This window comes from Dasypus novemcinctus, chromosome 1 (assembly GCF_030445035.2).
Source record: "Dasypus novemcinctus isolate mDasNov1 chromosome 1, mDasNov1.1.hap2, whole genome shotgun sequence".
Taxonomy (NCBI): Eukaryota; Metazoa; Chordata; class Mammalia; order Cingulata; family Dasypodidae; genus Dasypus; species Dasypus novemcinctus.
In genome coordinates this window covers 196104243-196118664 of record NC_080673.1, presented here as the reverse complement: position 1 = coordinate 196118664, position 14422 = coordinate 196104243, and the positions used below count along the sequence as shown (strand labels likewise).

General features: G+C 38.3%; 1 protein-coding gene across 7 annotated transcripts in view; it reads right to left on the bottom strand.

Annotated features, from left to right (window-relative positions):
• Positions 1-14422, bottom strand: part of BOD1L1 (biorientation of chromosomes in cell division 1 like 1) — a 56656-nt gene that overhangs the window by 13979 nt on the left and 28255 nt on the right. For all 7 annotated transcript variants that reach the window (XM_058300912.2, XM_058300932.2, XM_012528532.4 and 4 more), the window contains 6 exons: positions 11621-11705; positions 8360-8403; positions 6326-6365; positions 4506-4576; positions 3781-3865; positions 917-996 (listed from right to left, as the gene is read on the bottom strand). In XM_058300912.2, coding sequence (XP_058156895.1) covers positions 917-996; positions 3781-3865; positions 4506-4576; positions 6326-6365; positions 8360-8403; positions 11621-11705 — 405 coding nt within the window. The remainder of the gene's footprint in view (positions 1-916; positions 997-3780; positions 3866-4505; positions 4577-6325; positions 6366-8359; positions 8404-11620; positions 11706-14422) is intronic.

The following is a 14422-nucleotide window of genomic DNA, read 5'->3' as shown; positions in this document are numbered from 1 at the left end:
GGAAATTCACTGAATAGAGCATGTGTACACTGGTAAACCCCAAAATGCTGAAAGTGAAAAAAGACCATAAGGAAAATAACTGAGGACAATCTTGGGACTCCTTTTATTTTAGGGATAGGAGCTAAACTAGAAAGAAGTGAGAGTATTAAAAAAATATTTCAACATTTTGTGCAAGTGTATCTGAAATAAAGCATATTACTTAGACATTGTCTAGAAACTGTAAAATGACAATAAAATAACTGAACAAAAACCTAAACAGTGATTATAATTAACACGTAAGACCAATGCAATCTTGCAGTTTAAGAACTATAAAGTTGGGAAGCGGACTTGGCCCAGTGGTTAGGGCGTCCGTCTACCACATGGGAGGTCCAAGGTTCAAACCCCGGGCCTCCTTGACCTGTGTGGAGCTGGCCCATGCGCAGTGTTGATGCACGCAAGGAGTGCTGTGCTACATAGAGGTGTCCCCACGTAGGGGAGCCCCACACGCAAGGAGTGCGCCTCGTAAGGAGAGCCACCCAGTGCGAAAGAAAGTGCAGCCTGTCCAGGAATGGCGCCGCACACACGGAGAGCTGACACAACAAGATGATGCAACCAAAAAGAAATAAAGATTCCTGTGCTGCTGACAACAACAGAAGCAGACAAAGAAGAACAGGCAGCAAATAGACACAGAGAACAGACAACTGGGGTGGGGGGGGGAAGGGGAGAGAAATAAAATAAAAATAAATAAATAAATTAAAAAAAGAACTATAAAGTGAAAACTTTGGTTTTGGGGAGATCCTGATAAGAACACATCTTTTATACTAATGTGATTATTAAGAGAGATACATAAAGTAAAAGAGACCAGAACAACAAAAAACTTTCAGTATTCATAGTGATATAATCAGGTTACCCAAAACTTAGAAGGAGGAAAAAGTACCTTTGTATCTTGTGTCTCCGTTTTAGAGCACTGCTTCTGTGCTGTTTCTATTCTGGAATCCAGGGCATCTGGATTATCATCTGTAAATTAGTTTGGACAGAATCACAAAGGAATAAAAACTAAATGAAAAATGAAATGCATAGTTCCATTTTAAGACAGTCTGAGATTTCTTTCCTAGGCTTGTGACACAGTGAAGCTAAAATAATCTCATGTGATTTAAGCACTGAGTCTTTGGCCCTGGCAAAGTAAAAAGAAAAAAAAAAAGAAAAAAAGACAACAAAGTAGCAGGTTCTATGGAAAAGGTATAAGGGCACACAGAGCTCCCAGAGATAATTTAACTTCAACTTCCTGAGTGAGTTACTGTCTGAGTAAGCTTCCTGATTCAGACCATGTGCTTTGGAATCAGATTTCCTTGCTAGAAGTAAAGCCACAAACTTCTTGGCACCTTAGTTTCTTTACTTACAAAAATGGCAGAAAAACCTAACTCATGAGGTTATTGTGAAGATTAAATGAAAATGTATATCCCTCAGTGCACCAGAGAGGCTCATTCCTGGGAGTCATGTCCCACGCTGGGGGGAAGGTAATGCATTTACATGCTGAGTTTGGGCTTAGAAAGTAGCCACATTTGAGCAACATGGAGGCTCTCATGAGCTAACTCTTAGGCACCCTGCAGCTCTAGACCTAGTTGAAATTTCAAGCACAAAGGCATAAGCATAGTCATCAGTATCAAGTGCCCATCATTGGGCCATCTTTCTTCACTGGTCTTTGCCCTTGCACTTGAGGGATTGCTGCTGTTCCAATGGAGAATATGACAGAGCTCCCCAGGATGGGAATGCAGCACTCCTTCAGTTGTTGTGTGAAACTGTACTCATTATGTCAATATCCATATGAACATCCAAATATATCTATATACTCTATATGCATGCCCTGGAAAACTCCTTATGCAACTAGAAAAAGATCTTGAATAAGAGGAGGAAATGGTAAAGACAAATGAGTTTATATGGCTAAGAGACTTCAAAATGAGTTGGGATGTCATCAGAGGGGTTGTGCTTATGCATGTCTCAGCAGGAACTCAGGGGCAGCCAAAGTAGATATAACCTCAGGTACAGGTGCTCCTGAGGACTATGGAGACATCCAGGTCCTACAGTCATGGCAGATGGCCTTGGAGTTCAGTGCTTTGTCAGTGGGCCCTACTTTGGTATTTGCACTCCTGAGTGTGATGAGTTGGGCTCAGATGTGACTTCTCTACACATGCCTCTTCTGTCACTTTTATTGAACTTGTGGTTGGTGCTGGGGTTGATGTATGCCCAGGAGACTTGAATCTCTGGACTGTCCATGTGTAAGCTGGGCCCTGAGCCTCAGAAGAGTTGCAACACCTACTTTCCAGTTCGTTGGACTTACCCAGGTCAGCTAATAAGGAAGTGAGGATTGTCAACCACCACACCAGAACTGAGAGAGTCTACAAGTGCAAGCAGGAGAATCCCATCCATCAACCATGTGGGATCTAAGCGCCCTCTCAATTTAAAGAAGGAGTGGGCATCGCCATCCCAGGATCCTCAGGATGGAGGAATAAAATATGGGTTAGAGTGAACTTACTGATATTCTACTACAGAATTATACTGTGACTCTAGCAATGGAAGAAATTATATCACTTATGTGGAAACAGAGGCCACGAGAGTTACTGAAAGGAGGGAGAGGGAAAAAGAGGTGTGACATGGGGGCATTTTTGGGACTTGGAGTTGTCCTGAATGATATCACAGGGACAGATGCAGGACATTATATACCCTGCCATAACCCACTGAATGGGCTGGGTGAGAATGTAAACTACAACGTAAACTATAATCCATGTTGTGTAGCAGTGCTCCAAAATGTATTCACCAAGTGCAATGAGTGTTCCACAATGATGAAAGAGGTTGTTGATGTGGGAGGAGTGGGAGGAAGTGGGGTGTGGGGTATATGGGAACCTCTTCATTTTTTAATGTAACATTTTGTATGATCTATGTATTCTAAAAAAAAAAAAGATAATAAAAAAAATTAACAACCCCCCAAAAAGAGAATGTACATAAGGTAACATGGGTAGTACCTGCACATAGCATGAACTCAATAAATTTTAAGTTACATGTTGCTAAAAAAGGAAAGAATTTTACTATCCATTCTTTCTCACTTATTCATTCAATAAATCTTTACTAGATACTTATTTTGTGTTAGGTATTTAAACTACAAAGGTTTCTGCACTGCCCAATATGGTAGGCACTAGCCACATGTGGTTACTTATGATTAAATTACTTAAAAGTAAATACAATGAAAAATTTCATTTTTCAGTCATATTAGCCATATTCAAGTGTTCAATAAGCACATGTGGCCAATGTGGTTACTGGACAACGCAAATACAGAACATTTCTATCACTGCGGAAAAGTTCTATTGGGCGACACTGTTACAGCCTGTGAAAAGATCAACAGAAAGGAGCACAGAAGAGGCATTATTATGCACCTTTACTAAAGTGCTTTGCTAGCTCTGCAGGGCATCTATTTATGACATTAAATATGGCACTTGCTTGCAGCTGCCTGGGACCCAGCCCATGTTACAGTGGGAAGCTGGACTATGTGACTTCCAGGGATTAGGTCTTCAATAGGGAACAATCTAATTTCTAGATCAAGGTCCAGAAAGGACCCTGGAGTGAACTTACTGGTATTCTACTATACTCTGTCAAGACTGTCTGGAAACAAACCAGCCTCAAGAGTTATGAAGCAAACTATTACTATCCCCCAAGAATTCTATTATTGGTCCACTATTTTGGATGTGAAAACAATTCATATATATTTCAAACAGGAATTTGTAAAACAGGAATATATATTTCAAATACCCAGTTCATCTTCTGAAGAGGGATAATGCTTCTTTTTTTTTCTTTTAGGCATATGCCTTTCTTCCTCTTGGGCTGAAATTTCAACCTGAAATTAAGAATGACTATATTAAAGTCAACAGAATCTGGATCCAAATCTACTGAAAGAGGGACAGACACATAATAGCTTTTGAATGAATTTATATATAAATAAATGAATAGCTTTGGAATTAATTTATATATAAATTAAAAAAAAATCTAGAATAACATTTTTGGCATCTAGATTAGACTCATTTTGTAAGCTTGAGCATTGTTTGAATGTAAATCCATAACCACCCAAATCTGTTTCTGGCTAAATACTTTATGTCAACAATTCTAATATGCACCTTTTTAAGAAAAATATTTTGTATTTTAACATCTCTGGAGCGAGGATATGCCTTGCGATCAGTCCATGCTATGTCATAATTCAACTGGCAGTGTTTTTTTATTCTTTTCTTAGTGGCCCATTAAATAATGTGCTCCTTACATTTGTTACAAAGTGGTATATGAAAAAACCACTTTGACTGTACAACATGGACATGTGCAAATAGTCTTGACACCTGCCAAATTACCTTAAAATTACAAAAGCATATATAGGTAAAAGTAATATGAAGAATCCCTAATATATGTTACATATTTAATATATATAAAGAACTAAAGCCTTTCTGTATGCACAAATGAAAATACTTCAGTTTCTTAGGAAAACACACCTCTTTAGGATTTGCTTCAACACTGTGGCATCTTACAGCTTCTGTGTTGTCTTTTTTACTACTGGAAATTTCTGAGTAATAAAAGCAAACAGAAAAAATAAACTTTAACATTTATGCATTCCAATACTTTTTTGTAGGAGGATGTGTGTACAGAAGAGAGGAAAGTAGAGAAGGGAAGGAAAATGGATTAGTAACTTTATTGAGTACCAGTTATATGTTAGGCACTGCAATAGATCCTTTATAAATGTTTTTGGACAAGATCCTCACAACGTCAGGTAAGTTCCATCATGCCTGTTTTTTGACCCGAGTAAATGGAGTTTAAGGAGGGAAGTAACATGTCTGGGGTTACAATGGAGCACTTTACATATCATACATTAAAGTCACCCAATCATGTGACCACACAGTACTAAGAAGTATACAAGGAAAATAATGAGATACCATTTTATGGTCATCAAATTAGCAAACACTCACAAGTCTGACAAGACCAAATACAGGTGAAGGCATGGGCTGACAAGTGGTACACCAGCTGGGGACAATTTGGTATATTCAGTAAAGTTGAAGAGATGCCTACCAACTCACCAATGCTACACCTAGAGATTCAGGTCTACTACATATACCCCAACACACATTAAGAAATGGTATAAAGTTATGCATGGTTGCATTGTTTGTAACTGGGAAAAGATGCAGAAATTTAAATATCTCCTAACAAAATAAGCAAAAAAATAGTAAATAAATATGGTATATTCACACAATCAAATACTAAATAGCAATTGAAATAAAGTAACTAGAGTTATACAATCAACATGACTCAATCTCAAAATACAATGTTGAGTGAAAAACTGCAGAAAGTTTATATAATGTGATGCCCTACACCTAAAGCATGCAATATAATGCTACATACTATTTATAGAAATAGCGGTTCCCTTTGGAGAGGGATGGAAGGGAAAAAGATTGGGATTAGGGAGGGGTATAATGGGAATTCAACTATTATCTGTGACACTTCTAAAAAAACATAATGAAGCAAATATACCAAATTTTAAGATATGACAAAACTGGATGATGGGTATTTATAAAACTCTATTTCCCCATTCTTGAGACAGGGAATCAACAAAATTCAAGGAAGCAACAAGATTCTATGTTTGGTTTGAGAGAAGAATCATCTGTCTGCAGCTGGTGGCCTCCACAGGCTCTTGGAAAAAACCTGGTCCTTGGGAGAAGAGTAACATAAATGTGCTCTTTGGTTTGCTGCCAAATTGAGATTGCCTGTCAGAGGTTAAGACACACAAGTTACAGTTGAATACATGGCATGGAACTTCTAGACTTCTCCTATGGTACAAACTCTAGGATGCCAGGGCTGTTACATTCATACTGGAGTGAGTACATCATGAGGTTACTGGCAAAGTCCTAATAGTTATTTAAGGAAAGGGACCACTTAAAAACTGTAGGTCCTTGAACAAGTTATTTCACCTCTCCAAGCCTCAGTTGCTTCAACTACAGATGTGATGTTCTTAACACTCATCTTACTGGACTATATGATTTAAATGAGAGAAAATTGTGAAGTAATTAGCATAAGGCCTGAAACAAAGAAGGCATTCAATAGGTGGTAATTATAATAAATATTAAAATTACTACTCTGGGGGAGCAGATGTGACTCAAGCAGTTGAGTGCCTGCTTCTCACATGGGAGGTCCTGGGTTTGATTCCCAGTGCCTCTTTAAAAAAAATAAACAAATAAACAGTAAGCAAAACAAAGGAAACCAACTCAGGGGAGCCCATGTGGCTCAGTCGTTGAGTGTTGGCTTCCCACATACAAGGTCTTACCTTCTTTGTCAGATCTTACTCTTGAGCCCGAATTTTTGACCTAAATAATACACAATATAAAATGTTACTTATGGATATTCTCAAAGAAAAACTTGATATCAGGAAAAAAAAGGGAAGGAAAATTTACATAATCTGGCTGTATGTGTAAATACCCAAAGGAATCAGACTACATTAAAAAAAAAGAAATTTCTTCCAGAAGTTCATGCATACAGAGCATCTTCCTTTTGGAAAAGTTTCAGTTTAACAAATTATCATCCACTGTGTTTACTCTTCTTTGTTTGTAGAATTATGGTGAAAGAGTAGGAAACAGGAGAAAAATTTTCTGAAATCTATGAAGCCTCTTGACATCCCAAATCCCTCATGATTTTATCTCAAAAATTAAGGGATCCTGTTGTAAGATTTCCTCTTTGTTGCAAATTCTGTCCATCTTACTTTATTTTTTACTGAGGAGAAAGTATCAGAATATCCTACAATGCTCTAAATCAGGGGTTCTTAACCAAGAGATCCATGGAAAGATTTCAGGGGGTCTGTGAGCTTGAATTGAAAAAAAAAAATCAACATTTTCGCATTTTCTTCACTTATGAATGTATGCAATAAATAAATTACTGGCAAAAGGGTCCGTGGAACAAAAAAAGTTAAGAACCCTGCTCTAAATCCTAGTCAGAATTTCACAAATATTTGTATAAGGTTGAGCTCAGATGGAGTGACAGCTAGAACCTCAACTTTTAGAGGGCAAACCTCAAACAAACCAAGTAGGAGTTTTCTCTTTTTCCTTATTTACTGGGTTGTGTATTAAGTTTCCATCTGGAGCTATAAGAGAGGGTATTTTGATAAAATAAGGTAAGAACTTTGATCCCATGAAATGGCTGTCCGCTGGTAAGCAAAGGCCTGTCTTCTATTCCTCTGGGGGTAATGGAATGAATGTGAATGTCTGCAGTTAACAAGCATTTTACAAAATGTCACTCTTGATATTAGGTCCCCCATAAATGCATTAGGAGAGAGAAAAAAATCCCTTCAAGCACTAAAGGAATTATGAGGGCCACATTTGGGAAAAAAAATGTATGTTTGCAACTATGGTTTGGCATCTACAGAAAAGCCTTCCAGAACCTGCAATATTTATATAATATAGAGTTAGTGGTTATCAGAGGTTCTGAGTGGAGGGGATGGGATGAATAGGTAGAACATGGGGTTTTAGGGCAATGGAATTGTTCTGTATGATATTGCAATGGTGGATACAGGCCATTATACATTTTGTCAAAACCTATAAAACCATACAGGGCAAAGTGTAAACTATAAAGCAAACTATATACCTTGGTTAGTAGCAATGCTTCAGTATTGGTTCACTAATTGTAACAACTGTACCGCACTAATATAAATTATCAGTAGGGGAAAATGTTGGTGGGGGAATGGGTGGGTTATATGGGAATCCCCGATACTTTCTATGTAACTTTTAATCTAAAACTACTCTAAAAATAAAGTTTTTATATAAAAAAAGCCTTCTGAAAGTATAAAGCCAACTTTAACTCCAAAATCAAAATCTATTTTGCATACATAACCAAAATGATTTAAGAATCAAAATCCAATTTTCAATTCCAAAATAATAAAATGCAGAAAGTTAAGAGATCTCTGAAGAATTTCATTAGCAATACTAGGTTAGTCTCCCAAGCAAAGGTATCTGGGCCACCATTTATTTCCTTAGTTCTGTTTCATGAAAGAAAGTTGTGAAGAATAACGTATTTGACCACTGGCCTAATAAGCATCAAGAAATACAACGCTTTTCAATTTGGAATGACTTTTTCCCCTGAGGAAAACAACTAAATTTTATGACATCAGTGGATACAAGTAAACGTGGAAAAGAACAAGTAAAAGCTGCTGTCAATATGGTGAGCTAGAGTGGAGAGCACACTAATTAAATGGCTTCCTGTCTCAAAGAAATACAGAGACAACACTTCCACCCAAATGCTCCCTCCCTAATCACGCTCAACAAAACAAAAAACAGTAACAATAAAACCAAAACCATTACAGTGATCTTACATTTAGTGATTCATTCACCAAAGAAGGATCTCTCTGTAGTTCAACTGTTCAAAAACAAAAAATAAGAAATAAGGAAAATGAATATTGTTTCTGAACAACAGAGAAACAAAGGGAAATATTTTCAGGGTAGTTTAACATGGTGCTAACTGGCCTAGTTCCTTTCATGAACTATGAAATTCTGACCAATTTACGTCTACAATTCGTACCAGAAAAACAACAGAAATTTAATATTGCATTTTTGCAATAATGGTAATGGTCCATGAATTCAGTGCAGTGATTTTAGTATGCTGGGGATCTGACGCTTAGAAAAATGGTGGAAGACCTGTTACTGTGACTGTTGAGCTGTGGTAGAATATTGGTTCATTTAAAAATACTGCCTTCAAATGAAAAGTTAGAGCCTATCACCTCAGACAGCAATTGTCTGTTTATATTCTTAGGAAACTTGAAGTACAAGGTCTACTGTTTCTACTCAACAATGACAGAAAACACATTTTTCTTTTAAACAACTTCCTTTTACGTAAATAGATATCTTATTGAACTGCACCTACACACAGAGTAAAGCAGTCTGAAATACAACTGTTGGAACAAAGGATTTTAAAATCCAAAAATGTTACAATCTTGACAATTAACAAATGAGATATTAATTATCTGCACTAAGGCCCCCCCCTTCCCCAATTTTAACTAATGTGTTTGTTCAGGTTTTGGATAGATGAGTCATCTTAAGGGTTTTAACCCTCTGAACTGATGGTTTCCCAGGTCTTGAGGTGGTTTTCCAGGACAGGCTAATACATCTCCTTACAAGGGTCTTGGGGTCACATAATTTCACTGCTCTTTCAGATTATTCTGTCTAGAAAGGCTCCCCTTGACTGCCCATCAGATAATCACAGGTGAAGATGTATATACATTGTTTCTTACATCTGAATAATCCACCTCTGCCCTTCTCTTTGCCTTGTCCCCCTAATACACACTTATTCAACCTTCAATATTTGATTCAAAATTAGGGGGAGTGCCAAGTGCTTATTAAAATTCAAAACTTGCATAAGGAAGTTAAATGCAGCTTTATGTAGGATAGTAAAAAACTCGAGACTACCAAAAGATGGAACAGGAAATGAATGATGGACTACACTCAGCTATTAAAACAAATGAAGTGGATCTGTATATGCTGACAACAAAGGATGCCCACAATTTATGGACAAATGAAAAAAAAAATTACAGAACGATATAAATATTATGATTTTATTTTCATTTACAATACATAATTGTAGGTGGTTATCTAATAGAAGTGAGAAGTCATATTATGCATTTCTACTACTTTCTATATGCTTAAACACAGGTCTTCTCTAAGGCCCTATCAAGCAACCTGACCTCAACATATAGATATAGATATAGATATAGATAGGAACATATCTCTATTCTAGCACTTTATAGCACCATTCATTTGCATGGCCACCTCAGTGTATTTCTTGAGGGCAGGCACTGTGTTCCCCATCTTGATTTCCCTAGTATTCATAAGTTCTTGGCTTCACAGAGTTTGTCAGGGGCATCATTTAAAGAGCAGTGCTGACTACAGTAAATATTATGGGCTGTCCTCCCTGCATCTTCCCCAAGATACCCGACTCAGGTCTGGGGCACTACATAGTTTCAGACATATTGACCTTGACCTGAGAACAGAGCACTTAGCTTAAGTCAATCAGTACATGTTATTCCTCTGGTCACAGTAGTCAGTTGAGGGTGGGTACATGGAACTAAGTTGAATCAGATGTCTCAGGATTTAGGCCAGGAATGATAGGACAAAGATATTTTCCAAAAGGTCAAGAAAGAGAAAATAATTACCTCTGCTGGGGGTTGGAGGAGAATATAAGAAATTGGATCTTTGCTAGATTTGTCTCTGGGGCTATCACCATGCTGTTGGGTCAAGCCTTGATGAAATTTTCAGCTTTGTGGGTTAAGAAATTCCCTAATCAAGTTTTTGTGCAGCTCTGTTAAAATAAAATCACCCTGACTGTTCCTCCTGACTTGCAGTGACATTTCAACATTTAAAAAAAAAAAGAGAATTGGCTGAAATTTGATCACATTCTCTACAGTTCCTAGTAGTTTTTTTTCCTCGTTCATGTGTGAATTAGAAGAAAATATACAATAGTGACCAGAGAACCAACAGGAAATAATTCTCCATTGTTAACATTCTTCTCATTTCAACTTCTCTAACTCAGCAGTTGTCAAAGTGTGGTCCAGGGACTCCCTGGGAGTCCCCAAGACTTTTCATCAAGGAGTCCACAAAGTCTAAACTATTTTCATATTAATGATAATATGGTATTTGCCTTGTAAATTGATGAGTATACAATGGAGTTTTCCAGAGGCTCATGATACACTGACAATTATCTGAAAAGGCTATTAAAAGAATTCTCCCTTTTTTATCCATTTATCTGTGATGCTGGGTTTTCTTCATATACTTTAGCCAGAACAACAAAAAGTAACAGACTGAATTTAGAAGCAGATATGAGAATACAGCTATTTTCTATTGAACAAAAGTGATTTTCAAAAATGTAAAACAATGTTACTTTTCTTATACTTGCTGTTTTGGAAAACAGTTATTTTTCATTAAAAAATGTTACTTATGTTAACTTAGAGTTTGTTATTTTTATGGAGTCTTCAATAATTTTTAAGAATGTAAAGTAGTCCTGAGACCAAAACATTTGAGAGCTGCTGCCCAAATCTCTTCTGATACTGTGCCTCTCAGGCCTTTATCTCCCCTTAAATATCTGCAGTTGACAACGAAGAATGTTGCCTCAGGGAGGTTGAAGTGGATCAGGTCCAAGAAGAGGCTATGGGAGCTAACAGCAGTTTCAGAGTAGTCACTGGGGCAAAAAAAGTCAGATTCCAAGGGCCAAGAATGAATGGTTTAAAGAAGGGGCTGTAAGTAGTACAGACGAGCTTTTTGGAAATGAATTGGGCTCCCACTAGCAAGGGCAGGAAGGGGCTTGGAGCAACATTTTTGGGATACAGCAAGAGTTTATTCTAAAACCACTTTCTTTCTGCCACAATTATTAGAGATATCAGATTTAAATAATCACCTTATGTAAAATTGAATATTTAGTGAGAAAAAGTGTATTTTAAAAAGGAAATAGTAAAGAATTCTCTGTAATGTGTTTTAAAAAGTGAGAGGCAAACCATATGGTCTGTCATTGATTTTAAGTTGCAACAAAGGTAAAAACTCTTGCAAAGAAAAAAAAACAATCTGAACAAGCCCTAAAAGGATCTTACCTATTCCACTCGCTTTCCCTCCACAGGTACTTTGTGGTGGTGCTAGAATTTCATGATTTTTCTCTTCCTCTGAAGATACAAATATCTAAAAGAATCCAAAACGCCATAAAAGTAAGTTAACTGAAGGTATTCACAAGAAGGTAAAACTGACCTCAAATGAAATAAAATAATCAGCATCTTGCAACGATATAAGTATACACTTTCAAGCTTGCATAGAATTTAAGAATGAATGTAGTAGTCTTTAAAAACAAACAAAAAATGCTTGAAAAATGGTGATGCCTTTGTCACCTGCCTCTCTGTGCAAAGAGCTCACAGTAATACCGTGCACGTGCCACCCTGTAACCACACCTCACCCCTGCACATATGCATGGCTCTCAGAGAACATTCCAGCAGTTGTGTACTCCTGAGCAAGTCTCCTTTTAAATCCTTCAAGTGGTTAGGTTATGGAGTAGTACCTCTGCTAAGGGGCCAGACTTTGGGGAATGTTGCCAAAGATGGAATCAGTAAGAAAGACACAAGAAGAGATGCTTTTACAATTTCGGTAAGTTCTTAATGTCTATTTTTAGCACCAGTGGAAACATAGGAACTTGGAAACAGGTCCAAAGACTATGGACAGTTCCAAGAGGCTCAGCTGTCAGGTGCCTTCCCTGTACTTCAGCTAAGGGAAAATCTCAAATGTCTTTCAGCCTGGGGGCCACAGAGTCTTACTGAGATCAGAGGGACAAGCAGCAGGGATTTCTGCCACAGTAACAGTTTTTTTTTTTTACAGTGACAGTGTTAATTGTGTTGTGCCTTAATACAAAGGAGGTCACATCTTTCTGGTAATAACGGTATTTATATAGACAGCAAAACAAAACAAAACAAACCAGTCTAATCACATATTTCATCTATCAATGGTTTTTCTATTACTTTCAAAAGTAAAATTTCAGCTTAGCAGAGCACACAGGCCCTTCACCATCCAGTCCCACTCCCTCACTTGGCTTAAGTCCCACGGCAGCTTGCCCCAAACCTCTACAGTGCCTGGGGCACACCATGGGCTGCCTCTCTGTCTAGGACACGCTGTTCCCTTTGCCTGTGAGGCCCTTTCTTTTCTTTCTCTTTTGGCAAACTTCTACTCAACGTTCAAAATTTGCCTCAAATGTCTGCTTGGCTAAGCCTTCCCATCTGACCACTCCTCAACTTGTGGGTGAGCAGTTCACAGCCCCATTTTACCACTAACTTGTGATGTATACTCTGAGGATGCCCTAAGATCAGGCTGGAAGGAGGCATGGAGACTATGGTGGTTTGCAGCTGTATGTAACCCAGAAAAACAAGTTCGTAAATCTACTCCTCTGCTGTGGTCATGAGCTCATTTTATGTAGGACCTTTAGAGGAGGTTACTTCAAGTTAAGGTGTGACCCACCTCAGTCGGGATAGGTCTTAATCCTATTACTGGATTCTTTTATAAGTGGAATGAAATTCAGACACAGAGAGAAAGCCACAGAGGAAGCAGCCAGAAGGTGAACATCGATGGAACCTGAGAGGGGAGGGAGAGTCCAGGAGGTGCCGCCATACGCCTTGCTGTGTGTGGCAGTCTGAAATTATTTTATGAATCCCCAAAAGAGAAAGATCATGTTTGTGGACTAAATCCATTCCTGTGGGTGTAAGATCCTCTCAACTGAACAATGAGACCTGACTCGGGTTGAGTCTCTGTTCTCTTGCTGGTTATGATACAAAGGGAGATATAGGAGAAGTGAGCTCTGCCATGTCTGATCCTGCAATATGAGAGAAAGGAGAAGCCAAGGAGCTGAGGGCCAGGGAGAGATGAGCCATATGCCTGATAGCTTGCAGCTGACCTTGGGAAGAAAGTAGAGCAGCTGAGCCTGAGAGACGAGGCTTGGAAAGAGGCAAGCCCAATGCTTGGTTGCCTACAGCTGAGCTCGGGAGAAGGGGCACTCCAGGGTGGGGGACAGAGATCATGCTTCAATGCATGGCAGCTGACTTTAAAGAGAAACCATTTCTCATGGTGCCTCGAGTTGGGACTTTTCATGGCCTGGGAACTGTAAGCATTTACCCCAAATAAATCCCCTTTATAAAAGCCAAGCCATTTCTGGCACTTTGCATTTGCAGCCCTTTGACAAACTAATACACATGTGACAAGTTAAGAAACAAGGATTGCCAGCAGACAGCCCCAGAATGCCAGTCTTCTGAGAGAAAGGATCACTTAATGATGCTTTGATTTGGACTTCCTTTTAGCCTTAAAACTGTGAGCTAATAAATTCCCATTGTTTAACCTGACCCATTTCATGGTCTTTACTTAAGAAGCCAAGGAAATTAAAACAGAGACTAAATTGTGTAAGGCACATAGGCCACGAGAAAGTAGATTTTATTCTAAGTGCAACTGGAAGCCACTGGAAATTTTAATGAGAGCAGTGACATGACCTAATTTATGCCTTTAAAGGTTACTCACTATTTTGTGAGTCATAGACTGAAGGAGGGTAGAGTGGCAGTAGAAGTCTAATGGCTTAGATTAGGGTGGGAGCTGTAGAAACAGAAATAGATGGAAAGAAGTTATATTTTAGAAGGGGAATCTATACAAGAATAGGTGATGGATTAAATGTGTAAAGTGTAAAGGGGGGATTGAGGGTGATTCCTGGTTTCTGGCTTGAGTAAATGGAACAGATGCTAGTACTATTTACTGAGATTACCGAGGTTCTTGGTATTCCTCCATCCCAACGCCACCCCCTACTGCCCTAGGGTGTGATAATAACAATGCTTAAGCATATATACACACACACATGCATATATAAGCATGTATATATA